The 26,978-nt window shown below is 42.4% G+C and overlaps 1 protein-coding gene across 1 annotated transcript in view; it reads right to left on the minus strand.

Moving 5' to 3' along the window:
- The window catches only part of LOC122559441, a 99,059-nt gene that overhangs the window by 67,876 nt on the left and 4,205 nt on the right, over positions 1-26,978 (minus strand). The window contains exons 2-5 of the mRNA XM_043708891.1: positions 18,732-18,829; positions 12,243-12,340; positions 7,077-7,151; positions 862-928 (exon numbers count right to left, since the gene is read on the minus strand). Of these exons, the coding sequence (XP_043564826.1) occupies positions 862-928; positions 7,077-7,151; positions 12,243-12,340; positions 18,732-18,829 (338 nt within the window). The remainder of the gene's footprint in view (positions 1-861; positions 929-7,076; positions 7,152-12,242; positions 12,341-18,731; positions 18,830-26,978) is intronic.

The raw sequence follows: 26,978 nt of genomic DNA on the forward strand, positions 1-26,978 counted from the left end.
TGTGGGAAGAAACCGGAGCACCTGGAGGAAACCCACGCAGACACGGGGAGAATATGCAAACTTCACACAGTCACAAGAGCCTGGAATCGAACCAGGTCCCTGGGCACTGTGAGGCAGCAGTGCTAACCACTAAGCCACCGTGCCACTCAATTTGCATTCCCTGTTTGGTAACCAGGATAACCTGCTGGCCGAGTTGTGGAGGGGTATCTGTATTTGCCTCCGTCTGGGGTAGCAACTGGGTGTTACCACTGAAAAACAAACACATGCCCTCCGCTTTAACTCATTGAGCATCCTGTCCCGACCATCCCATTCTGATCTCCAACATAATTGCCTCCTGTACCTTCCCCCTACACTTGCCCCTGAAGGCTAAACAGCTTGAGCCTCCAGGTTTTGCTTGTACATTCCTTAAGGCCTGTCCCCTCTGATTGGGGAAGAATCCTCAGGCACATTCGGACTCAATCCAGCAGATTTTCTCATTGGCCGGAGCTGGTTTAGGGTTGCGATTCGGAGTTTGTTGTCCTTGAGGACACCCAGAGAGGGCCCTCTTTTGATGCAGTGGCAATGTCCTGACCCCTGGGACATAGAGACCTAAGTTCAGGTCCCACCTGCTTCAGAGGTAAATGGGTTGATTCAGAAAAGCAGGTTAATTAAAAAAAGTAAAGGCACCCAGAGCACTAAACCCTGGCCAGGCTCAATTTAACTCTGTAATCTTCAAGCTAAAATGTTTGTGCTTTCACAATTTTATGAATAAGATGTACTTGTGCAAACAAAGCCTCTAGCAACATGTTTGAAATATATAAGCTACTCCATTTTTTAACAAAGGCATCACAGGAATGATTTCTGTTAACGACCTCTTCTTACCTCAGTGTCCTGGAAACGGCTGACAAAGTCAGCAAAGGAGAATCGTGATAGTCCAGCCATTCCTAAACTGCAAAGAGATGAAAGTAGAAGCTGTTTAATAATTATCTTCATTCTGACAATAAACATCGACATAAAAAATCTACCCTGTCAGCAGAACACACACTGAACAAAGACACAATCACCACAGATTAGGAGGAAAGCACAGACAGACCGAATAATCCCCAAAGGCAAAATTGGAGTTTAATATGGTCCGCAATCAGAGCTGCAAGTTCTGATTAGTGGCTTGTAATATCCTCCCCCTCCCCCCTCCCCCAGGTACAAAACTATTCCAAATGCCCACACATATGTAACATACAGCAGTGTTTCTCTAGTGTGTGGGGATAAGGCAGGGAAGTAGAATTGAAGATTATCAGGTGTGAACTGGAATATCCATGTGGCTACAAGACTAGGCCAGAGGCTAGGAATCCTGCACATAGTAACTCACGTCTTGTCTCCCCAAAGTCTATCCACCATCTACAAGGCACAAGTCAGGAGTGTGAAGGAACACTCCCCACCTGCCTGGATGAGTGCACTGAAGAAGCTTGACACCATCCAGGACAAAGCAGCCCACCTGATTGGCACCACATCCCCTACATTGACTCCCTTCCCCACCAATGCTGTGAGGCAGCAGTATGTACTATCTACAAGATGCACAGCAGAAATTCATCTGTGCTCCTCTGAAAGCTGTTTCTGGACCCACAACCACTTCCATTTAGAAAGACAAGGGGAGTAGATACCTGGGAACACCAGCGCCTTAAAGATAACAAGCCACACATAACCCTCACTTGGGTATATATTGTTGTACCTTCAGAGAAGGAAGGTTTGGCGGTCATATTTGGAGTCAGGATGTTCCACCAATAACTTTATGGTTGTAAATTTGTGATAATAATGGACCACAAAGCCCTGCTGGATCTCCTTAAAGAGGACAAGGAAGTGCCGTCCACAGTTTCAGGCCAAACTCAGTGGTGGGCTGTATACTAAGTGTGTACAATTACAGGTTGGAACACTGTCCCGGGAAGGCAAAGTGGTAAATACTCATGCATTGAGCTGCCTCCCACTGGCAGATACACCAACAGTGGTGCCTGGAAGTGGTTTTAAATTTTCTGGATACGCTTCCAGTCACAGCTGACAATAGCAGACTTTGGACACAGGTAGACCCAGTTCTGCCAAAACTCAAACACCTGGTGGTGGTGGGGGAAGCCAAAGGGCCATCACAGCCAGAACTGAAACCTTTTTGGACTGGAGAGACCAGGTCACATAGAGGACGGAATATTATTATGGGAAGCAAGAGTGATTGTCCCAAGCAAAGGTCCCTGCCAGATACTGGCTGAACTCCATCAGGGTCAACCAGAGGTTTCCAAAATGTGTACGTTAGCGAGATATTATGTCTGCTGACCAGGATTTGATGATGACATAAACATGTTGATTGGGCAGTGCCCAGAATGCCAACAAGGACAAACATTACTGCCAGCAGGTCCCTCACATTCATGGGAATGGCCGGGTAAACCCTGGACTCAGTTACACGTCGACTATACAGACCCTATCATGGGCTTGATGTTCTTAGTCATTGGCTGGATGTGCATAGCGTTCACTTGTCAAATACAGGGACAACGATAGAAAAACTGTCTGCTTCTTTTGCAAGACACAGACTCCCTGAAGTGTTGGCCACAGATAATTTACCAACAGGGAATTTGAGTATTTCCCGAAGTCGAATGGTATTCAACATATTAGGAAAGCTCCATACCATCCAACATCAAATTGTGGGGCGGAAAGAGAAATCCAATTGATTACAGGCTTAAAGAGAGCGTATAGTTTGACTAGATTCCAAACTGTCCAGATTCTTATCTGATTATACTACATGCAACTACAGGGATAGGTCTAGCTTAGTTGCTGGAGGACACTCCCCTTCAGGTTAAATTGGATCTTCCCAGACCTGAGGGGGGAAAGGGTGTGGGGTGTGAGAGGGTGAAATGGCATCAGGAATGCTAATGGTGGACACAAGACTATGTTAAGCAACAGAAACAGTTTACTTCGGGGATGACGTTTGGTGTAAGAATCACAGGAATGGCCCCGTGTGGCTAAGAGGCATGGTCAACGCGAGGTCAGGTCCCGTGATGTATAAAGTTCAGGGAGGTGTGACGGTCCTGAACGAGCATGTGGACCATACGAAAGCTGCAAACTCACAAACGGTGAGGAAGCACTTGGTGCCCTGCTCCTCGACAACCTTTCCAACTGTTCTGGAACCCATGGATTCTCCCTCTCCGTCAAACTTTGAAGATACCTCAGAATCTGAGATGGACATGGCAGGTGTCACTGCCTCGACACCTTTGCTGCCTAAAGGGGGGAATAAATTTCTTCCGAAACGCTCTGGGCGCAAGAGGCAAGCTGCAGTGTGTTACTCTTTGCCTGTATCAAAGGGAAACTTGGAGGCACTTGGCCCAGTGCTAAAACGCCTCAGGAGGAGCTACAAAAAAAAGATCCGGCCTGTGTCCTCAGACTCAGAGGGGGAGGGATGTAGAGAATGTAACATGGTCAGCCAGGTAGACGTCACAGTATATGAGTTCCCTGATTGGGGCTATTAACCTGATCCAAACAGGGAACTCTGGCTGACAGATATAAACAGGAGTGTCAGAGTGTCTATTCACTCTGAGAGCTAGCTCTGAGGGAGCTGGGTCAGTGTCAAGGACTCTCCACATGTAAATAAAGTGTGACTTGGCACTGGGGTACTGGCCTCTGGAGTTATTTCAGCATCCATAAAGGATTTCTAAATAAATTCACTCATGGGATGCAGGCTGGACCAGCATTTCTTACCCATCCCTAGTTGCCGTGGATACAACTGAGTGGCTGATGGTCCATATCAAAGAGCATTTAAAAGTCAACTACCTTGCTGTGGGTCTGGAGTCTCATGGTAGAACAGGTAAGAATGACAGTTTCCTAAAGGATATTTTGGGAATCAGACAGGGTTTTTTCTGACAATGGTTTGATAGTCATCATTAGACATTTAATTCCGGTTTCTTAAAATAAAATGAATTCAAATTCCACCATTGCTGTAATGAGACTCAAACCCAGGTGCCCAGAACATTACCTCGGTCTCTGGATTACTAGTCTAGCAACAATAATTCTGACCCTTAGCCTCCCCTAGGCTTCTATAGCTCCATTTAGAAAGGATTGATGAGATGGTTCTAGGAGTTAATCCACTGGGCCTAAGTTAAGGAACAGAAGGGAAGCAGTTATCTTATGTGGAGATTTTCTGGCTACAGTTTGAACACTGACGAGGAGATAGATGAGCAAAGTTTTCAAAGTTGTGTAGATAAATTAGAATAGTGATATTAGGATAGGTTAGTCACCCTTGGGAAAAACAGTGCTCAAGGTAAAGAAGGAGAGAAATTTTCAATGTCTGTGATGGAGAACTTTCTCAACTAGTGGACTGGATTTTGCCATGGAGTTAAGTGTTCAGGTTAGAAGGAGCACAGAAAACAGAACTACAAGGAATGATGAGGAGACACCTCAGCCTTTTCGTTCTGGGCGGCACGGTGGCACAGTGGTTAGCACTGCTACCTCACAGCGCCAGAGACCCGGGTTCAATTCCCGCCTCAGGTGACTGACTGTGTGGAGTTTGCACGTTCTCCCCGTGTCTGCGTGGGTTTCCTCCGGGTGCTCCGATTTCCTCCCACAGTCCAATGATGTGCAGGTGAATTGGCCATAGTGTTAGGTAAGGGGTAAATGTAGGGGTATGGGTGGATTACGCTTCGGCAAGTCGGTGTGGACTTGTTGGGCCGAAGGGCCTGTTTCCACACTGTAATGTAATGTAATCTAATCTAATCTAAAAAATAGGGAGAGGTCAACTTAGAAAACCAAACTCTCAGAGATGGTCAATCGAGACACATGTTCCAGCTAATAGACAGTAATGATAAGAAAGACAGATAATCTAAAGTTTGACTGTTCAAATGGCTCAGTAGGCAGCTCTAATACTTTTGCACCAAAAGGTGCTGGGTTCAAGTCCCACTTCAGGACCACGTGTCCCTAAATGGACTCAGGAGAGGCAGACCAGCTTGTAGTATGGGTGCCAGTCCACGGTCCACATAAACATGGACCACTAATGGCATCCAACTGTAAAACAACCAGTCCCACAAAGAGTAAACCTCAACCTGGATTATTAGCCTCGAGCACATTGTCCTGTCTACAGCCAAACAGCTCATGACCAGTTCCTCACTACGACCTTTGTATTCTGGAGCCTGGTGGAGATTCAGGCAAGGGCTTGAATGGGTTTTCAGTTTCTTCATTCTTGGTACAGTGCATCGAGGGGTCAAACGTGGCTCACTGAGTAGTGGTTTTGCCTCTGAGTCACATGTTTATGGGCTCAAATCCCAACTGGGAGATTGCATGCAAATTCTAGGCTGAGGGAATGGTACACTGTTGTTGATGTACTCTTTCAGATGACATGCTAAACTGCAGCCTGGTCTAGCTGTGTACAAAATCTAAGGACACAATTGGAGGAAGAGGGGTAGCATTCTGCAACAAACATGACGAGAAACACATTATCTGTTCATTATCCTGTTATTGTTTGGGGTAATATACTGTGTGCAAACTGGCTGCTCCTTCTCCTACATTACAATTGTGACTATACACATGAAATATACTTAATGAGTTGTGAAGTCCTTTGAGATTGTAGAAGCCCTACATAAATGTAAATTATTGTTTTTTTAAACTGTTTATATATGTTTGGATAAGCCACTTTAGAGAGTTCTGTAGAAGAAATCATGTGAAGCCATATAATTCCATTTATCCTAATCTGTAGCACCATAGTGCAACAGGAGATTAAAACACATGGTCAGCCTGAAGATCATGAAGCAGTGTTTCTTTATTCCACTAGCATCAATTCTTTAAAAACCTGAAAGGAAATTAAGGTCAAACTAACAAACCATAGTACTTGCATAGAATTAAGCATATAGTTCATATCTGGTTGAAGAATTCCTTTAGTGTGTATCGCCCTCTCTCTATAAGGCCCTTTCTGACAAAGTAATGCATTGTGTGAGCTGAGATGTCACCTTTTTTATACTGATAAAACCTTAAGTTATCTCAGGACTGTGATTTCAGAGAAGTTCTGGGATTTACATATTAATCAATCGAAACCGGTATTCCCATTCTAAGTGACTAGAGACTTAACAGCAATCTAGGTTTGTTCAATACATCGCATCAGTTGTATGACACTTTGATCTTTTACTATAAATTCTGTGTCCTATGATCCTGCCCCACTATCTAGCTGATGAAGAAGCAGCACTCCAAAAGCTTGTACTTTCAAATAAACCTATTGAACTATAACCTGGTGTCCTGTGATTTTTAACTTTGTCCTGCTACCAAAGACTGCTTGAGTTCCCCTACCCATCCTATTCCTCACCATCGCCACCTGTACTGGAGGCCTTGCCACAACAGGTTACTGTCTGAGTAAGATGCTGAGGAAGGTGTTAGTTGAAATAATGGAAGTGTCGTCAGGCTGGTGTGAAATATTAGAGTTTGCTAATGTATATAGCCTGATAAGACTGCAGCACAGAGATGAGTGATCAGATTAACACAGACAGAACCTTCTTCTAAAGATGGGTTATTGGTTCCTGCTGTTGTGCACAGTGAGATCCCAAAGGGATTTTTTAAAAATCCATTGCAGTGATATTAGTTGAGGAGGAGATTTTGACCTTGGCACTGGGATAGAACTCTCTAGTTCTTCTTCAAAATAATGACCAAGTGATCTTTTAACATTTGACCTGAAAGATGTTTTTTTTTAAACAGTATCAGATCTCTCCAAGCACTGCAAAAACAAGAATGTGATCATCCAGCCTCCAAAAGGTAGGTTCTGGTTCCACCTCAGCTGGCAGGGCCTGCTCATGGGATCCAGTGACAAATTAAACCTGAGGCAAAGCTGACTTCCTCCCTTGAATTTCATACACTCTGTTCCTTCGAGGCTAATTATGATTTGGTATCTTCACCTCAACCATCCCACTGTCCTCTCCACTGATACACTGAAAGTCTGAGCGAGTAGGGAAGGAACAAAATGAAGAATAATTTGGTTTCTTCAGTATTTCACTGAGATTCCCACCTATATTGTCAGGACCAATACATTCATTAACCTCCAATAGTTAACAAAAAAAATCCACTGGAATACATTTAAATGTTATAATTACCTGCCAAGGAGATCGTTGACTTGTTGAGTATTTAAATATCCACATAAATTCCAAAGAATCCTTGTCAGCGCCTCTCTGTGCCAAATAAAACAGTTAATGGTCGATGAGTGGTTAATATGCCATCAACGACTTACTTTTATCTGGCTCTTTAAAGCACTAAAGTCTCCCAGATGCTTCACAAGAGAATTATTAACAGCATGCTGGAATTCCCTCCCTCATGGCATTGTGGGTCAACCCACAGCAGGTGGACTGCAGCGGTTCAAGAAGGCAGCTCACCACCACCTCCTCACAGGGCAACTAGGGACGGGCAATAAATGCTGTCCATCTAGCAACACCCACTAATGAAAAAAAAATTTAAAAAACACATTCAGCCAAACTATGCAACCTTTGGACAGATGACTAAAACCTTAGCCAAAGGGAGAATTTCAAGGAGTGCCCTCAATGAAGAAAGTGATGTTTGGATTTGCCGAGGTTCCAGGATGGAATTCCAGAGTTTAAAACCTCGAGAGCTGAAGGCACAATACAGTGATTGAAGGGATGCTCACAAGGCTAGAATGTGAACAGTATAACGATTGTACTGGGTTGTGATATTGGAGGAGATTACAGAGAAAGTGGGAAAGGGGGCTAGGGAGAGGTTTACGAACCAGATGGGGACTGTAAAATGGAGGTGACTCCAGATTAGAAGATTGGTCAGTGAACACTGGCTGATGGGTAAAGGGGATTTGAAGCGAGTCAATATATGGGCAGGAGAGCTTTGAATAAACTCACCTTTACAGAGTCTGAAAGATGGGAAACTTGCCCAAAGAGCTCTAGAATAGTTCGCTATGTTATTAGCCTATTTAAAAATATCACAAATTCATCTTTTGGTTACCTTGTGCCAGGATTAATCCAAAGGGTTAAGCAATTGTAATTAAAATCATAATATTACAAGAACAATAATAAGTACTTTCACTATGCCAGATTTTAAATGCTAATTAAAACAAAATCGCCCCAGTTCCTGAGAAAGTTGTTTTCATTTGGAAGAGCCTTAATTCTGGTTGGCACCCAGTGTGGCTAAAAGCCAACCAGGTAAGTGATTCGTGCCAGTTTCACACTGAGCATACATTATCACTACCCAATTACCTGGAAAGGCTCACACTAATAGAGCTGCAAGATACTCCCACAGATTTTCCACTCACTTCTCTTGGCTCTGTGCCTCCCTGCTTTTTACAGCTTCGAGGGAGAAGGAACATTTATATAACACTTTATCATGTCCTCGAGATGTCTTATAATGCCTCACAGCCAATGAATTACTTAAATCTTAAAATGTAATTTAAAACATGCTCCATTCTTTCCATTGGGGTTTTCATTTTCTCAGCATTCCATATCCCAGTGGAAAAGAAAACCCTCAGGCAGAAATAAAATAACTCAGATGATGGCAGTGGCATTGTGGTAATGAACCGTTGGTTAACACTCTGGGGTAATAGATCCCACCATGGGACATGGTGGTGTTTCAATTCAAGTCTAGAATGAAATGCTAGTCTAATGTAGCCACTGTTGTGAAAACCCATCTGGTTCACTTTGGGGAAGAAAATCTGCCATCCTTACCTGGCCTGGCCAACATGTGACTCAATCCATAGCAAAGTAGTTGACTGTTAACTGCCCTCTGATGGTGATCCTAGCAATGCACTCATACCAAGGGGCAATTGGGGATGAGCAATAAATGCTGGCCTGGCCATTGACTGCCACATCCATGAATAATTAACAAAACATTTGGGAGCTGGCTCATGGGATCAGATGCCCAACGAATGTAGATGTGGTCAGGAATTGTGACATGTGATTAATCTGCATCTGTTCAATGTAATCGGTGCTGTCTGATAATCCAAGTGACATAGGTGGACAACGGTAAATGTGCTGGTGGGTGTTTGCCTGTCTCAGCAGGAAGCCCAGCATCACATACACTGTAGTACTTAGTGTCAGCCTTCACCCACTAGAGGGAAGTTTACTATGGCTGCAGCTGGGGAGTGATTGTGGAAGAGTGTCTGAGTGACAGGGGATGTAGGCTGTGCAACACAGCAGCGTGTGGAGGTTAGATTCTCAGATACAGTGTTCCAGGCCGTGGCATATGAGGGAAAGAGGAGGGGAAATGTCCTTTATCCACAGAGGACCCTGAGGAAATCCTGCAGACAAGCATTGAGGTGGGAATGGAAGCATGCTGTCACAGATACAACCAGATGGACTTACCAAATGTGAATGAAGTGATATCTGCAATGCACCTCGTTTATTTATTCACCATGGGATGTGGACATTTATTGCGTATCCTTAGTTGCCCTTGAGAAGGCAGTTATGGACTGCCTTCTTGAACCGCTTGCTGTAGGTTGACCCACAATGTTCTTAGGAAGGGAATTCCAGAATTTTAACACAGTGACAGTGAATTAATAGTGATACATCACAGTCACGCCTTCTTAGCCACTGACAGTATTATCCATACCTCACTCTGAGGCTGCAGGTCTGTTAGCAAGAGGTACTAAATTCTTTACGTCGATGAAACCTGGCTTACATTCAGAGAGCAGAAATACACTTGGAACCTCCTGCTGAAACTCCTTCACTGCCTCTGTCCGTATCCCTCTTTGAGCATCACCTCCCTCTCACTCTGCATCAGTTGAGGTGCTGGAAGACCAAAGGTTAGCTAACGTGGTGCCACTGTTTAAGAAGGATGGTAAGGACAAGCCAAGGAACTATAGACCAATGAACCTGACGTCGGTGGTGGGCAAATTGTTGGAGGGAATCCTGAGGGACAGGACGTACATGTATTTGTACTGATTAGGGATAGTCAACATGGCTTTGTGCATGGGAAATCATGTCTCACAAACTTGATTGAGTTTTTTGGGGAAGTAACAAAGAACACTGATGAGGGCAGAGCGGTAGATGTGATCTATGTGGACTTCATTAAGGTGTTTGACAAGGTTCCCCATGGGAGACTAATTAGGTTAGTTCTCACAGAATACAGGGAGAACTAGCCATTTGGATACCGAACTGGCTCAAAGAAGACAGAGGGTGGTGGTGGAGGGTTGTTTTTCAGACTGGAGGCTTGTGACCAGTGGAGTGCCACAAGGATCCTCTACTTTTTGTCATTTAATAAATGATTTGGATGTGAGCATAACAGGTACAGTTAGTAAGTTTGCAGATGACACCAAAATTGGAGGTGTAGTGGACAGCGAAGAGGGTTACCTCAGATTACAACAGGATCTGGACCAGATGGGCCAATGGGCTGAGAAGTGGCAGATAGAGTTTAATTCAGATAAATGCAAGGTGCTGCATTTTTGGAAAGCAAATCTTAGCAAGACTTATACACTTAATGGTAAGGTCCTAGGGAGTGTTGCTGAACAAAGAGACCTTGGAGTGCAGGTTCATGGTTCCTTGAAAGTGGAGTTGCAGGTAGATAGGATAGTGAAGAAGGCATTTGGTATGCTTTCCTTTATTGGTCAGAGTATTGAGTACAGGAGTTGGGAGGTCATATTATGGCTGTACAGGACATTGGTTAAGCCACTGTTGGAATATTGTGTGCAATTCTGGTCTCCTTCCTATCGGAAAGATGTTGTGAAAATTGAAAGGGTTCAGAAAAGATTTACAAGGATGTTGCCAGGATTGGGGGATTTGAGCTACAGGGAAAGGCTGAACAGGCTGGAGCTGTTTTCCCTGCAGCGTCGGAGGCTGAGGAGTGACCTTACAGAGGTTTACAAAATTATGAGGGGCATGGATAGGGTAAATAGGCAAAGTCTTTTCCCTGGGGTTGGGGAGTCCAGAACTAGAGGGCATAGGTTTAGGGTGAGAAGGGAAAGATATAAAAGAGACACATGTGACAACTTTTTCACACAGAGAGTAGTCATGTATAGAATGAGCTGCCAGAGGAAGTGATGGAGGCTGGTACAATTTAAGAGGCATTTGGATGGGTATATGAATGGGAAGGGTTTGAAGGGATATGGGCCGGTTGCTGGCAGGTGGGACTAGATTGGGTTGGGATATCTGGTCGGCATGGACGAGTTGGACCGAAGGGTCTGTTTCCATGCTGTACATCTCTATGACTCTATGAGTAAGTGCCAAATTTACCAATGTTCTTATGTTATGTCAGACACTTATCACTGGGAGTGAATCTTGTACTCAGAGTTGTAGTCATCATCACCAAGACCAACCTCACATGCCGTCACCAAATGATAATTTCATCCCAAACCAGTTAGTGAAGTGCAAAGCTAAGCACTCATATTTTTCCTGACAACAGATTTATTCACAGAATGGAGTATCACATATGTATGGTTCCTACCTCCCAAAATACCTGTGTACTAGCAGTCTCTCTTTCTATGTGCTTTAAGTACTTACTTAAACAATCCCCTTCACTTTTGTCTCTTAATAGATAATTTACCCACAATGAACAACAAATTGTAACTACCTTGTCAAAGCACCCAAGACTTCCCCAAACACATGCGCAGCAAGTCGAAAGAAACCAGCAATTACCACAAGCTGCCAGGGATCCCTTTAAACTGGTGCTGTAAGGGTGCATGGGGAGAGAAAGAGGGCTTCCTCCATGCTACTGAATACTTGTTCAGCTTCATACAGTTAAGATAGGGTGTTAGGTAGAATAACAAGGTCTCACATGTCAGCATTGAAATCAAATCACCTACTATATAATGACTGACATACAAGCTGCCTGTTCTATTCAGGCATGTACTCCTAATGTCTGCATTAAGTCCATCACTCACATGACATTTGGCAAGGCTTGTGCTGGGCATATGCACACAAGGTGCAAATGGCATTTCGATAACAGAATTACACTGGTAGTGCTAAATGTATGGATGCTCAGAACCTAAACTGCAGTCCTAGACTATCCTCAAGGAAATTGGGATATGATGGGCCTAATGGCCTCCTTCTGTACTGTCACGGAATACACTGTTGGACAACAAGAATAAGCATTAATTAGTAATAATCTCATGCCATTCCAGTATTAACTTTGCATTAACAGGGACATACTGGAGAATCCAACTCCTTTTGGTCACTTTAAAGCAACAGTCAACCAACAAACTCCACACCCCAAATAAACTGCGATGTATTAAAAACAACAGGACGATGTATTATCCATCAAGGTTTTTGGCTTTCTCCCAAAGGAAGTGCTGTGTAGAATTTATGACTTACTTTGAAACTGTGCCTGCTCCCTTAGGATCATTCGTCTGAAACATCCGCTGAACTGTTTGAAAACTGGAGTTCAATTTCTCTCTGATCAAAGCCCTGACCTGGAGTTAAAGGAGTCACAGCACACTGTGATAATCATGATAGGAAAATGACAGATTAAATCAAATCAATGCTAGACATTCCCAGTGTGGGGTTTACACACAAGCCCTCACGTCCATGCACATTGATAAAACAGGCAAGAATAAAAATACACATGTTTGCATCTGTGGAGAGAGTAGCTAAGTTAATATTTCAAGTTGATGAACTCTTGTCAGAACTGCGTAAAGCTAGATTTTAAAGGAAAAGAGGATGGGGAAAGAACAAAAGGAAAGATTGGTAATAAAGTGAAACATAGGAGAAGAACAGGCCATTCAGCCCACTGATCCTGCTCCATCATTCAATACAATCAGGGCTAATCATCCTCGTTTTTTTTCTCATTGTAACCCCATATCCCCTTACATTGTTATTATTTAGAAAACAGTCAATCTTCACCTTACTCAATGACTGAGTTTTTATAGCTCCCTGAGGTAGAGAATTCCAAAGTTACACCACCCTCTGAGTGAAAAAACATCTCTCCTCATGAAGATGGGGGGATGAAATAATAAGATGGATGATGGTGCGATGCAGAAGGTGGTGATAATGGTACAATGAAAGAAATAAAAGATTAATCCAGATGGGGGACATAAGGCAAACAGTTGCTGCCTGAAACAATGTGAGCAGTGGCTATAATTGCAGTCTATGTTCAGAAATCAGTAAAGTGTCTTAAAGGAATAAGAACTGCTACTCCTCAAGCTTTTGATTCATTTCATCAGGACACTGCATGAAACCAAAGACAGGTTTCTGTTTTTTATTGCAGGTTATGACTTACTAGAGCTGAAAATGTGTTGACTTACTAGGGTCATCACAAAGATTAAAGTTTTTATAAAGTACATCAAGTCCCCAATTTACCTGACTTTCAGACCCAGGTTGATAGAAAGTGTGGACCAGGTTTATGTACTGAACGAGAATCATTATTTATTACAAGAAATTAGGATCTAGCTACATTTAACCAGTTATAAACCATTAGCATATAATAGTTAACTAAAACTTTAACCCCGTTATAAACTTCCTCTCACACCCACAGAGAGACAGAGTAAATTGGGTGGCAGGGTGAAATGTGAGCAGGATGTTATGAGAATACAGGGTGACCTGGACAGGCTAGGTGAGTGGATGGATGCATGGCAGATGCAGTTTAATGTGGATAAATGTGTGGTTATCCACTTTGGGGGCAAGAACAGGAAGGCAGGTTACTACCTAAATGGAGTCAAGTTAGGTAAAGGGGAAGTACAATGACATCTAGGTGTCCTTGTACATCAGTCAATGAAAGCAAGCATGCAGTACAGCCGGTAGTGAGAAAGCTAATGGCATGCTGGCCTTCATAACAAGAAGAATTAAGCATAGGAGCAAAGAGGCCCTTCTGCAGCTGTACAGGGCCCTGGTGAGACCGCACCTGGAGTATTGTATGCAGTTTTGGTCTCCAAAGTTGAGGAAGCACATTCTGGCTATTGAGGGGGTGAAGCGTAGCTTCACAAGGTCAATTCCCGGAATGGTGGGATTATCATATATTGAAAGATTGGAGCGACTGGGCTTGTATACACTTGAGTTTAGAAGGATGAGAGGGGATCTGATTGAGATGTATAAGATTATTAAAGGATTGGACACTCTGGAGGGGGGAAGCATGTTTCCGCTGATGGGTGAGTCCAGAACCAGAGGACACAGTTTAAAAATAAGGGATAGGCCATTTAAAACAGAGTTGAGGAGAAACTTCTTGACCCAGAGAGTGGTGCATACATGGAATGCTCTGCCCCAGAAGGAAATAGAGGCCAAGTCTCTGGATACTTTCAAGAAAGAGATGGATAGAGCTCTTGAAGATAATGGAATCAAGAGGATAAGGGAGGAACAGGATACTGATTGTGGATGATCAGCCATGATCATAATGAATAGTGGTGCTGGCTCAAAGGGCCGAATGGCCTACTCCTGCACCTATTGTTTATTGTCTATAATTAGGTTATAGACAAGAGGAAAATCTGAAAGTCTTTGTTCCCAGGATCTGTTGTTGAGATTATTCTTTTGACTCTTTTACTGGCCAGCACTTTACTTCAGTTGTCTTTCTCTGGTTGCTTCTACTGGTTGGCAAGAAACACAAGGTGGCTGGTTCACTCATAAGAAGTCTGACTTATCAGTGAAAAGTCACAGCTTACAGCGACTGTTACAGGAAAAAGAAACTGATTTTCTTCATGTTTGCAGTGAGTTTTGACAATAGAGAACACAGAGACCACTCCTGAGCTGGGGAAGCATTGAACACACACTCTCTCTCTCTCTCACTCCCTTTCTGTCTGTCACTTCTCCCAGCTTACCTGAGAACCAATCACACCACTTGTTGCTAGGCATAAAGATCTTTGTCATTCATAACTAGTCACTGGTCCATAGACCAATCAATTTCTTGTTGCAAAAAAAGCAGCATCTGTATTCCTTGCCTTTGCTCCAAATAGTCTGCAACATTGCAATCACTGCTTGTTCAAACAGGCATTTACACAATATCTGCAATGAATGTCAAGTTAATTGCTTTCTGAAACTGCCACCACTCTTTCAAAATCAGCTTGTTTTAAAACAGTTCTTTCTTAATTCTATCTACAGCTTCAAAAAAACTCAAAGTAAAAAAGACATAGTCATTACATGGTGTGGAGGAGTATTCCAAAAGCTAGTGCTTTCAAATAAACCTGTCAGACTATAAACTGGTGTTGTGTGATTTTTAACAGAGTCATTTGTGGCCAATACAATATTTTAGTGTAACCAATGTCAGATATGTAGGCTTGTGGCCCAATGACTGGTAGATCACATTAAACCAGCACGGCCATTCAATTGTTTGCAATAGGCAGGACACTGACTGCACACATCCAGCTCAGCTGTAAAACTCAGAACATAGTGCCAAAAATTTAATGTGAATCTGTAATGGTACAGTTGTAGACAAATAGGAAAACCTGAAAAGACAATTCAGTAAGTCTTTGATCCCAGGTTCTGTTGTTGAGTTGATTCTTTTGACTCTTATTGTGCTATGAATTGTGCTAATAGCCAATTTAAGATTATCAATCAGGCTTGAATACAGCTTGCTTACTCTTACTAAAGGCTATAAAAGAGGACCCAATTCTCTGAAAACTCAAAAAACATGTTCATGATATTGTGCCTTTATCAACTCATCCAAGATTTAAGTGATAACTGATCCCTGCTGCATTCTCAAGACAACACCTCAACTAACCAATCAGTACCCTTTTCCTCACACATCATTTCCCCTTCCCTTTGAAATCTGGTATTTTTAAAGCTGATTCTCATTGCCCTTCTTCCTCCCAAAGAGGGTCACCATGAATAATGCAATTGATTTTGAACTGATTGTCACTTCTTCTCTTTGAATGACTCACTAATTGAAGAAATCAATTCAATCTTGTCCTTTCTTTTCCTCCATGTTTTTAAATTTGTTCATGGGATATGGGCATCGCTGACTAGGCCAGCATTTATTGTCCATCCCTAATTATCCTTAACCACCATAGTCCAAGCAGTGGAAGTACATTCACAGTGTAGTAAGGAAGGAAATTCTACCATTTAACCCAGTGATAGTAAAAGAACAGTCATATAGTTTCAAGTCAGGATGATGCATGGCTCAGATGGGAGCTTGCAGATGGTATCTGGTCCTGCTCCCATTCTAGCTGTTAGAGACTGTAGGTTCTATGCTCACCAGTGGATCCTGGTCCCGCTTTCGCTTAGGTCCCCATGATGAATCTCTAATGCTCTTACTCTCATCTTAGAAATCAGACTCATCCATCCCAGGAATCAGACTTATAAGTCTGTGCTATGCTATATATTAAGACAGGGCTTCCCAAAGTGGGGTTGTGATGTTCAGTGAAGTCATGAGCTGTAATTCCAGAGTCAGGAACTCCAAGGGCAGCAATGGTTACTGAGGTACTCTGCCTCTCTTCTCCTTGTCTTATAGGTCTTCTCTCCCACATTGACATTTCCTGTCCTGACAGCAAATGTTCCCTCCAACTATAGCATTGTTCAGTGTCTGGATTAGGTCTCAACAAGTTGGTCAGCAACGAAAGCGACCAGAAAGCTGGTTAATACCAGCAGCAGTGGAAAGAGATTCTGAATTGGAGTATCAGGCTGAATCAACATGTTCTATAGAAGGGAAATCACGCTTAACCAATTTATTGAAGCTCTTTGAAGAGGTTGTGTGCATGGTGAAGAAAGGAGAACTGGTGAATGTAGTGTACTTCAATTTCTAAAGGCATTTGGTAAGGTGTGACATCAGGAAAATAAAGGCCTGTGATGTTGGGAGTAATGTATTTGAATGGATAGAAGATTCGCTAGCTAACAGGAAGCAAAGAAAGAGCATACCCGGGTCTTCTTCAATTGCTGCTGACACAAATATAGGCAGGAAAGAAAATTTTGATATGAAGATAACAAGGCTACAAAGAGATATTGAAAGGTAAGTGAGTGGTCGAAGATTTGGTAAATGGAGTATAATGTGGAAAAATGTGACACTGGACAATTTGAAGAATAAAAAGCAATTTATCTAAATGGTGGGAGATGCTCTGAAATGCAGACTGGTCTGGGTGTCTTACTGCAAGAATCATAAAAGGTTAGTATGCCGGTACAGCAAGTCATTAGGAAATCTAATTGAATGTTAAGGCACATTGTGAGGGAAATCAATTACAAAAGGAGGACACTGATTCAACCACATCTTGAGCAATGTGCACAGTAATGGCCTCCTTATTTAAGGAAGGATGTAAATAAGTCAGAAGCAATTCAGAGAAGATTCACAGACTAATAGCTGGAATGGCTGGTTTGTCTTAAGAGAAAAGGTGGAACATGATAGGCTTGTATCTGCTGGACTTCAGAAAAGTAAGAAGCAATTTGCTTGAAAGGTATAAGATCCTGAAGGGTCATGACAGGGTGAATATGGAGAGGCAGTTTACTTTTGTGGGAGAACTATAGCTCATTGCTGAAAAAATAATAGATGCCCAATTAAAACAGAGATGAGAAGAAACATTTCTTTTGCTCTCATGTTCATGAGTGTTTGGAACTCTTTTGCTAACAGATTGCAAAAGCAGGATATTTTGATATTTTAAAGGCTGCAGTGGATAGATTCCTGACAAACAATGGGGTGATTGGGTTATCAGGATAGGGAGGGAATATGGCGTAATCAGTTAGTCATGATCATATTGACTGAGGTACTGAATAGTCTACTCCTGCTCCTAATTTTGTTATTTTTTCTTTCTTTCATATCCAGTGGTCTTACACACAACTGACTCTTTTTCCCCATCACCAAATGACCTGTGTATTTTTTTTCATCTATTAATCTCCACCAGTTATTCACTTGTGTTTTCCAAATGATTAATTTACATGTAAAGCCTGTTAAGGGCAATGCAAGTCATCAAAGGTGAGGGAGAGGTAGGGAGCAAAGTCTAAGTGGTGTTGGAAGGGGAGATAAAGTATTGCACCCCCTGTTGGTCCTGATTTGTATGTTTTCACACATTAATTGACCACTTAAGGGCCTCAATCAACAGGAATGGAAGGTGGTAAGAAGACTTTTCATGGGCATTCTCGACAAAGACCTAATTGGGTGGAGGTGAGAATGAGGGGTGCCCCCACCTGCCATCATTTACCATCAGTTAAATGCCTCCTCAACATCATACCCACCATTGGTAACATAGTGGTGGCAATGAATAGTAGGAGTTTATTTTCCCTCTTTTGATAGTTGATGATTCAATCTCAAGACACTGACAGCTCTCTTCTTGCTAAGACTTGGGAGACGGGCATCACTGGCATATAATTGCCATCCATAACTGAATTGCAATTTTAGATTAGATTCAATTCCCTACAGTGTGTAAACAGGCCCTTCGGCCCAACCAGTCCACACCGACCCTCCGAAGAGTAACCCACCCAGACCCACTTCCCTCTGACTAATGCACCAACACTATGGGCAATTTAGCATAGCCAATTCACCTGACCTGCACATCTTTGGACTGTGGGAAGAAACCGGAGCATCTGGAGGAAACCCACTCAGACACAAGGAGAATGTGCAAACTCCACACTGACAATCACCTGAGGCTGGAATCGAACCAGGGACCCTGGCACTGTGAGGCAGCAGTGCTAACCACTGAGCCACCATGCCACCCAGATTATCTACTTTAATCTCAGCAATTAACAATGATGCACCTTAACACTGTAATCCAAAATATCTTCTCCACAAGAGAATGGGCAAGGACTAAAATTCAATTCTAAAAGGAACCTGTTTGGTATAAAGATAGTGTCTCTACCACAGGGTCAGAAGGTCTAGGTTTATGCCCTGTTTCCCCTGGTATATGTGAACAGGTTGATTAGAATTATCTGGAAGAAAACTGATATGCTTATACCAACCTTATTTGTGTCATATGTCTGTCTGGGCGAACACGCCATTGAGAAGCGACCTATTGCAGTGTGAGCCCGTGATCTGTTATCATTGCCTGCTGTAAACCCTACAAGGGAAGAAAAAAATGTACACAGGGCATTTAACAACATCCAAACAACAGGAAAGTAATCACCCCTCTGGAAACACTCAGCATTTTATTGAGAGGAAATACAAATTGTTAAAGATACAGCTGTCTTTATTTTCCCTTAAGAACTCTGTCACATCTCCTATCAAGGGTTTTCTGTTCCTGATACAGATTTCTGGCGTTCACAGTACTTTGCTTTTCATTGAAAAGGAAAGCGCTGACCTTGGTTGAGCAGCTCCATAACATTATTTTCAATTGATAGTTCCAAGGTTTCACTGTTTAGTTTGCTTGCATAATCTTTCCCTCAAGGACACCGAAAAGCAAGAAGTAATGCCTGTGAAAGGCAAGTTAGTCATAGCTGTGAGCTTGACGGATCCACTCCCACAGGCAGTGTGCTCTCTGTTCATATACTGTACTGCAGTTCATCACATTTTGCATTCTTCAAATCTGCTACCACAAATCTGCTACCATCTTTTTTAGCGATGGATGAAAATCATTTAAGCCCTGTTGTTACAAATCTAGGCTGAACTCAAGTATTATAAATCAAGTTCAATATTTCTTTAAATTAGTCATCTAATTCAAGATAACAGATGTGTTACAGCATAGAAGGAGGCCATTCAACCCATTACCTACTGTCATTACGTACTAATTTCCTTTGTATATTATTTCTAATCAAATAACATTTTATACCCTCGTGAATGTCTCAATTGAACTTAGCTCCACCACACTTCCAGGCAATGCATTCCATATCCAAACTACACACTGAGTGAAAAAACTTTCTCTCACACATTTGCTCCTTTTGCAAATCACTTTAAATCTACACCCTCTGGTTCTTTTTCCTTTTTTCTACTTTATCCAATCTATTCAGCCCATCCATGATTTTGAAAATTTCCTCTTGGCCTTCTTTTCCTCAAAGAGAACAGTCCCAATGATTTTAAATAATCCTCTTAATTGCATTTCCCTCAGTTTCAGTTTGTTGTGTGGAACAGAGGATGGTGGAGATGTTGGCGTGATGGCAATGTTGCCAGATCAGTGATCCAGAAGCCCAGGCCAATGTTATAGGGATGTGGGTTCAAATCCCATCACAGCAGATCGTGAAATTTAAATTGAATTACTGAATGAAGCTGGAATTGAAAGCTCGTCTCAATAATGGTGACAATGAAACAGTCATGAAGACCCATTTTGTTCAAGGTTAAATAACACTAGAGGAAATTCTTGGAAAGAATGGTGTTATCCAAATTGAGAATCCAAGTTTTTAGACTTCAGAGATAAAGCAATGGTGTAGTAGTAATGTAGTAACTAGTAATCCAGAATCCCATGTGTAGGGACATGGGTCTGATACACAAGTGTGTCAGGTGTGAAATTTGAATTTAATATAAAAATCTGGCGTACTGGTGGCCAAGTAACTACTGTTAGTTGCTGCAAAAACCCATCTGGTTCATTAATGACCTTTAATGAAGGAAATCCACTGTTCTTGAATGGTCTGGCCTACATGTGACTCTAAGCCCACAGCAATGTTATTGACTTTTATCTGCAATTTAGGATAAATGCTGGCCTAACCAATAATGTCCACGTCCCAGGAACAATTTTTTTAAAGGTGGATAAATTAAACATATTGAGTATGACATTTGCCCCATGATATTAATGATCATTTTCACATAATTTGGAGGTGCCGGTGTTGGACTGGGGTGGACAAAGTTAAAAATCACACAACACCAGGTTATAGTCCAACAGGTTTATTTGGAAGTACTAGGTTTTGGAGCATTGCTCTTTCATCAGGTGGTTGTGGAGTATAAAATCATACTACACAAAATTTATAGCAAAAGGTTATATTGTGATGTCACTGAAATGATATATTGAAAAAAACTGGATTGTTTGTTAAGTCTTTCATCTTTTAGAATGACCATGTTAGTTTCAGTTCTTTTATATGTAAATCCCAGAACTTTTTTAAAGTTACGATCCCAAGTTAGCTTTAACAATAGGTGTCATCTCAGCTCAGACAATGCATTGAAGGTGTGAGGTTAAAGTCTGTCTGTGTCCCAATGTTCACAGTGATTCTGTTTCTAAAGTGGGATTAACAAAATCTTACATTGATTTATGCAGTTTGTGAGCAAAATAAAACATAATTTTGCAAATACAAATTCACACCACAAACTATATGTGTGCGCGTGCAAGGGAGACAGAGTGAGTGTGAGCATGTGGGTGTGTTTGGGGGTGTGTGAGTGTATCTATGAGAGAGTGTGTGCATGTGTATGAGTGTAATAGGGTATAAGTCTGTGAGAGGACGTGTGTGTGGGTCTGGGTGTGGGGGGTGTACGTATAAGAGAGAGCTTGTGTATGAACGACGGTCTGCGTGAGTATGTGGGTCTGTAGGAGAGAGAGAGTGTTTTGTGTGTGTGTGTGTGTGTGTGTGTGTGTGTTATACCCGCGCTTGTATGCTTGTGTGAAAGAGAGTGTATAGTGAAGTAGGGTCACCTGTAGTGTGACATGAACCCAAGGTCCCAGTTGAGGCCATCCCCATGAGTACCGAATTTGGTTAGCAGCCTCTGCTCGGCCACTTTGTGTTGTTGCCTGTCCCGAAGTCCGTCTTGGAGAATGGTCACTCGAAGGTCCAAGTTGAATGTCCCAGTCCGCTGAAGTGTTCTCCGACTGGGAGGGAGTACTCCTGTCTGATGAATGTTGTCTGCTTGTGGATCGTCAGTCATTTTTATTCTTTCAGGGATTATGGGATTTGCTGGCAAGTCCAGCATTTGATGCAACGAGATCATCTCAGAGGTCGGTTAAGATCTAAATAGATTGCTGTAGGTCTGGAGTCACATGTAGGTCACATTAGATAAGGACTTCCTTCCTTAAATGGTACTATTAAACCAGATGGTAACAATTTTATAACAACGTTTGCAGGTTTTACAACCACTGGCAGTGTTTAATGCTCAACATCTCACCAGTTTTTGGGTTTGCTTTTGTTTAACTGAATTTCTCCATCTACCATTATGGAATTTTAACCCATGCTCCAGAACATTAGCCTGGGGTTTGAATCCTTAATCCAACAATACTGATGCCCTCACCCAAAATCTAGAAGTTGATTTGGCACAGTTTCAGAGGTTTTGGAATCCTAAAGAAAGGTCCCTGGACTCAAAATGTTCACTCTGTTTCTCTCTCTGCATGTGCTGCCAGATATGCTGAGTTTCTCCAGCAATTTCTGTCTCTCTTGACTTTGTAGGGCAGCCCCACTCAACCAAAAGACAAAAGTGAAATTAAAATTCCCTCTCTCTCAGCTACACGTTTCCCTTAAGATTAAAAAAGCCAAATTCCAGGACTCTCCAGCAAACCTGAGGCTCCACTATTTAACTTGCTGAGTTGCCAAACAATCGAAAATTTTACAACATTAATTGACGATGCACACAAAACCCTGTAATTCTAAAGTAGGTCTCAAAAACTGTTTTAAAAGAAACCACCATGGCTACGGAAGCGCTCACAATTGTTAACTTTAGACACAGAATTCCCACTGGGTTACTAACTGAAAAACCAGAAACCCAAACTTACAATAAATAACATTTTTTAAAAATATGGAAATCCCACAGTTTACAACACATAGTAGAAATTGAAACTTAATCTGCCAAAAGATTGAATTTTCAAGTCTGAGCATTATAGATTTTTTTATGAAAGGTAGGAAAAGATAGTTGAAGTAAAGATCAGCCACTTTCCAATAGGCTAATGGAGCAGATTGAATATGTCAACCATAATGAAATGAGACATTTTAAAGCTCACTCACTGCTGTGATATAGCTCATTTGCAATGCAGCTGCTTTAGGGAACGTTACAGTAAGTTGGGGAGATGATAGTGGTAATGTCACTGGTCCAGTAAGATCTAGGGACATCTTTTAACAATTTTATGAAGGGATATGCTGCAACCACTATTGTGGAAACATTACTTAGGTTTGAAGGAGGTTGGTCATACAAGGTTACTCATATCAAATTCCTTATAATAAACAGATACCGTTTCAGGTGTGATCCTGAATTGAATTGAATTGAATTTATTGTCACATGTACCAAGGCACAGCAAAAAGCTTTGTCTTGCGAGCAATACAGGCAGATCACATAGAAACTGTTTCAAAACTGGCTGGTGTGTGTGTCCAGACTTCTGTACCTTCTCCCCAGTGGTACAGGTTGTAGAAAAACATTGCCAGGTTGGGATGTATCTTTGAGAAAGCTGGCAGCCTTTCCTTGACAGCGGGCCTGGTAGATGGATTCTATAGATGGGAGGTTGGCCTTTGTAATTGTCCGGGCAGAGTTCAGCACTCTCTGTAACCGTCTCTGATCTTGAATGGTACAGTTCCCATACCAGGTAGTGATACACCCAGACAGAACGCTCTCAATGGCGCGCCTATAAAAGTTGGCAAGGGTATTCACCATCATGCCAAATTTTCTCAGCTGCCTGAGGAAGAAGAGATGTTGTTGGGCCTTTGTAACCAGTGCGTCCACATGAAGAGTCCAAGAAAGCCTGTTGTGGATGACCACCCCCAGGAGCTTGACACTCTCCACTCGTTCCACCTCTGTGCTGTTAATGTGTAGGGGGGCATGAGTAACATTCCACCAAAAGTCAATAATGAGTTCCTTGGTTTTGCCAGCATCGGGAGCTAGGTTGTTCTCAATGCACCATTTTTCCAGATCTTCCACCTTCTGTCTGTAGTCTGTTTCGTCGCCATCTGAGATTCGACTGATTATGGTGGTGTCATCAGCGAACTTGTAAATGACATTTGTCTGGTATTTGGTGATGTAGTCATGGGTATACAGTGAGTACAGTAGGGGACTGAGTAAGCACCCCTGAGGGGTCTCCAGTGTTGAGTGTTAGTGAGAATGAAATATCGTCCCCAATCTTCACCGATTGTGGCCTTTGGGATCAGAGAACTGAGGATCCAGTTGCAGAGAGTGGGGCTTGGTCCAAGATCACTAAGTTTAGTAATCAGTCTCGAGGGAATAATAGTGTTGAAGGCTGAACTGTAGCCAATGAGGAGGATTCTTACGCAGCTGTTTTTGGTGTCACGATGTTTTAGGTAGGTGTGAAGGGCAAGTGATATGGCATCTGACATGGATCTGTTGGTCCAATAGGCAAATTGGAGTGGGTCAAGAGTAGTGCAGAGGCTGGAATTGATTAATGCCATGACCTTTCAAAGCACTTGGGGCCACTGGGCGGTAGTCATTGAGACATGCTGCATGAGCCTTCTTAGGCACAGGGATGATGTTGGCCCTCTTGAAACAGGCAGGGACAGTGGCCTGTTGCAGGGAGAGGGTGAAAATGTCTGAGAAGACCTTAGCTAGTTGATCTGCACATGCTCTGAGTAATCCGTCTGGTCCCATCACTTTCCTTGGATTCACATGAAGGAAAACTGATCTGACCATTGATGTAGTGACTGTTGGGGTAGGTTTGTCAGGACTTGTCGGAATAGGTGTTACCTCTCCACTGAAATTCTGCTCAAAGCGAGAAGGCATTGAGACAATCTGGGAGGGATGTGTCATCATCTGCTATCTTGCACTGTCTCTTTTTAAAAGCTGTGATGTCATTCTGGTCTTCACTTTATGTCCTTCTTACATTACAACAAGGAACACATTTCAAAAGTTATTCAATAGAGAAGCTAGAGTTGTTTTCCACTGAATAGAGGAGGTTTAACTGAAATGTACTGAATTATGAGGAGTCTGGATAGAGTGATTCCTCTAGCAGAGAGAAAACACAGACTTCAGATGATTGGTAGAGAATTAGAGTAAATGTTTTCTACCCAAAAGATAGTGGGCATCTAGAATTCAGTGCCCAGTCTGGTGGTTGAGACAGAAACCCTCAACACATTTAAAAACAAAATCTGGATCTGCACTTGAACCTCTTTAACGTATAAAACTACAAACCGGGTGCTAGAAATTAGAATTAGAATGTGTGGCTAGTTTTTGTTTGGCCAGTACAGTCACAATGGGCTGAATAGCCTCTCCCCGAGCAGTAACGTTTCTATGGAAGCACTTTGGGATGTCCTGAGATAGTGAAAGGCACTATAGCAATGCAAAATGTTTATTTCATTTCCTTTTCCTGTTCCACGAGTTCAAATAACTTGACTGATTTTTTTGAGGTTACCAAGGCAATAATTATATCTGTCTCTTGCCCAACAGGGTGCACAAAATTGTCTGTATAGAAAATCATGCACAGCATTTCTGCGGCAATGTTCATAATCCACAGCGGGTTCAATCTACTAATGCTTTTTAAATTTAAAAAGACTTCAGCCACTTCAAGGTTTCTCTCTGCCTGATTCCAAGCAGCTGCCTACATTTCACAGATTACTCATTGTCATTCAAATGCAGAGTCATTGTGCTGCCTAGCGTGAATTCTGCCCATCAAAACCACAAATGGAGAAAAGAAAATTGCTCTATTATGGTGCACTTCCAGTCCTTGTTTCCCATTGGAACAATCCCCGCACCTCAAATGCAGCCCAGAACTTTTAACGGGCTGGAGGGATGCTGGTGACCAACTGGATGCTCTGTCAGCAGATAACCCTTCTGTATGAGAAGAGCTAGAAAGACAGCATGGCCAATATTTATTGTCCAATTCAATTTGCTTTTCAAAAGCTGGTGATGAGCTGTTGTCTCAAACTGACACAGTCCTCGGGTTGTGAGGTCATCCACAATTCTGTCAGGGAGAGAATTTCAAGTCTTTGATCCAGCCGAAGGAATGAATGAATGAATGATGATGTATTTCCGAGGAAGGATGGTGAAAGGCTTGGAGGGGAATTTGAAGATGGTCGTATTCCCTTCTTTCTTCTGCCCTTATCCTTCTAGATGGTATTGATCTCTAGTTTGTAAGGTGCCACTGAAAGATGAGATGTTGCAGCGCAACTTATAGTTGGTACACACTGCTGACTCTGTGTGCAGGTGGTGAAAGGAATGAATGTTGAATGTTGGAAAGATTGTAGCCTTTGGGTGCAGAGCTGGATCCCAGAAGTCACTGTGGAATACGGAATCTGTTTAATAGCTTTTGCAAAGATTTTTAGCTCGGGTTGTTGTAGCTCAGGTCGTAGATTCATTTGCCCAGCTGCTGTGGTTTCCTGCAGAAGTTTCATCGCCTCGCTAGGTGACTTGTCAGTCAGATATGTATCGAAGACCCGCTGACGACGTCGTCCAGCAAGGCGACGAAACAAATGCAAAAAAACCACACCAGCGCGGCGAATGAATCTACTACCCCAATCTATTTTTTTTTGATGCAGGTAATAAGTTGATTTGGCTGAGATCTTTTACTGTCACCAACATGAGCAGGCATCTGAAAGATGGCATCTCTGCCAAGGCATCACATACTCAGTGGTACATGTCAGCCTGGATTCCGTATCCAGATCTCAGAGTGTGCCTTGAACTCATGCCCATTCCGATACAAAATGAGAGTGATACATGCTGAAACTCAACTCTCACTGGTGCCCACTACATTCATTTTGCCTCTCAATCCTCACACCACCAAATGATCATGAACTGACCTTGCCTGTTGCAATTATTCCCAATCTCGCCTTCCCTGAAACAGAAAGACATTTGAGAGGCAGGGCTTACTAATTATTTCTGTAACTTTCAAAACTGCATTCAATAGGACTTTTAATATTTAAAAAAATACTGCGAATACTGGAAACCTAAATAAAAACAGAAAATGCTGATGGCACGCAAAATGTCAGTCAGCTTGTAGAAACAGAAAAAAAAGAGATTAATACCTAAGGACCCACAACTGATAAATTAACCTGCCAGTTTACAGTGCAGTCTTGAGAAGAGAGAATCACACAACACTCTGGAAAGAACACAGCAGAAAAAAAACTTGAGAGAATAATAAAATTACAAAATCCATGAACAGGATAGTAGGTCAGGTAGGATCTGTGTAGGAGAGTGAAGTGAATGTGGGAGAAGATGTTTCCACCAATGGCTGAATCTGGCACTAGGGAATGTAGTTACAGAACAAGAGGATACTCATTTAAAACTGAGATGCAACAAAATTTCCTCTCCAGGAGGATAGTGAATGTTGGGAATTTTCTCCCCCAGAGAGTTGTGGAGGCTTGACCACTGCAAGTATTTACAGAGGAAGTTGATAGAAATATCGAAGGGTTGAGTGTTCTGATGAACTG

The sequence above is a fragment of the Chiloscyllium plagiosum genome, chromosome 19, assembly GCF_004010195.1.
Source record: "Chiloscyllium plagiosum isolate BGI_BamShark_2017 chromosome 19, ASM401019v2, whole genome shotgun sequence".
NCBI lineage: Eukaryota > Metazoa > Chordata > Chondrichthyes > Orectolobiformes > Hemiscylliidae > Chiloscyllium > Chiloscyllium plagiosum.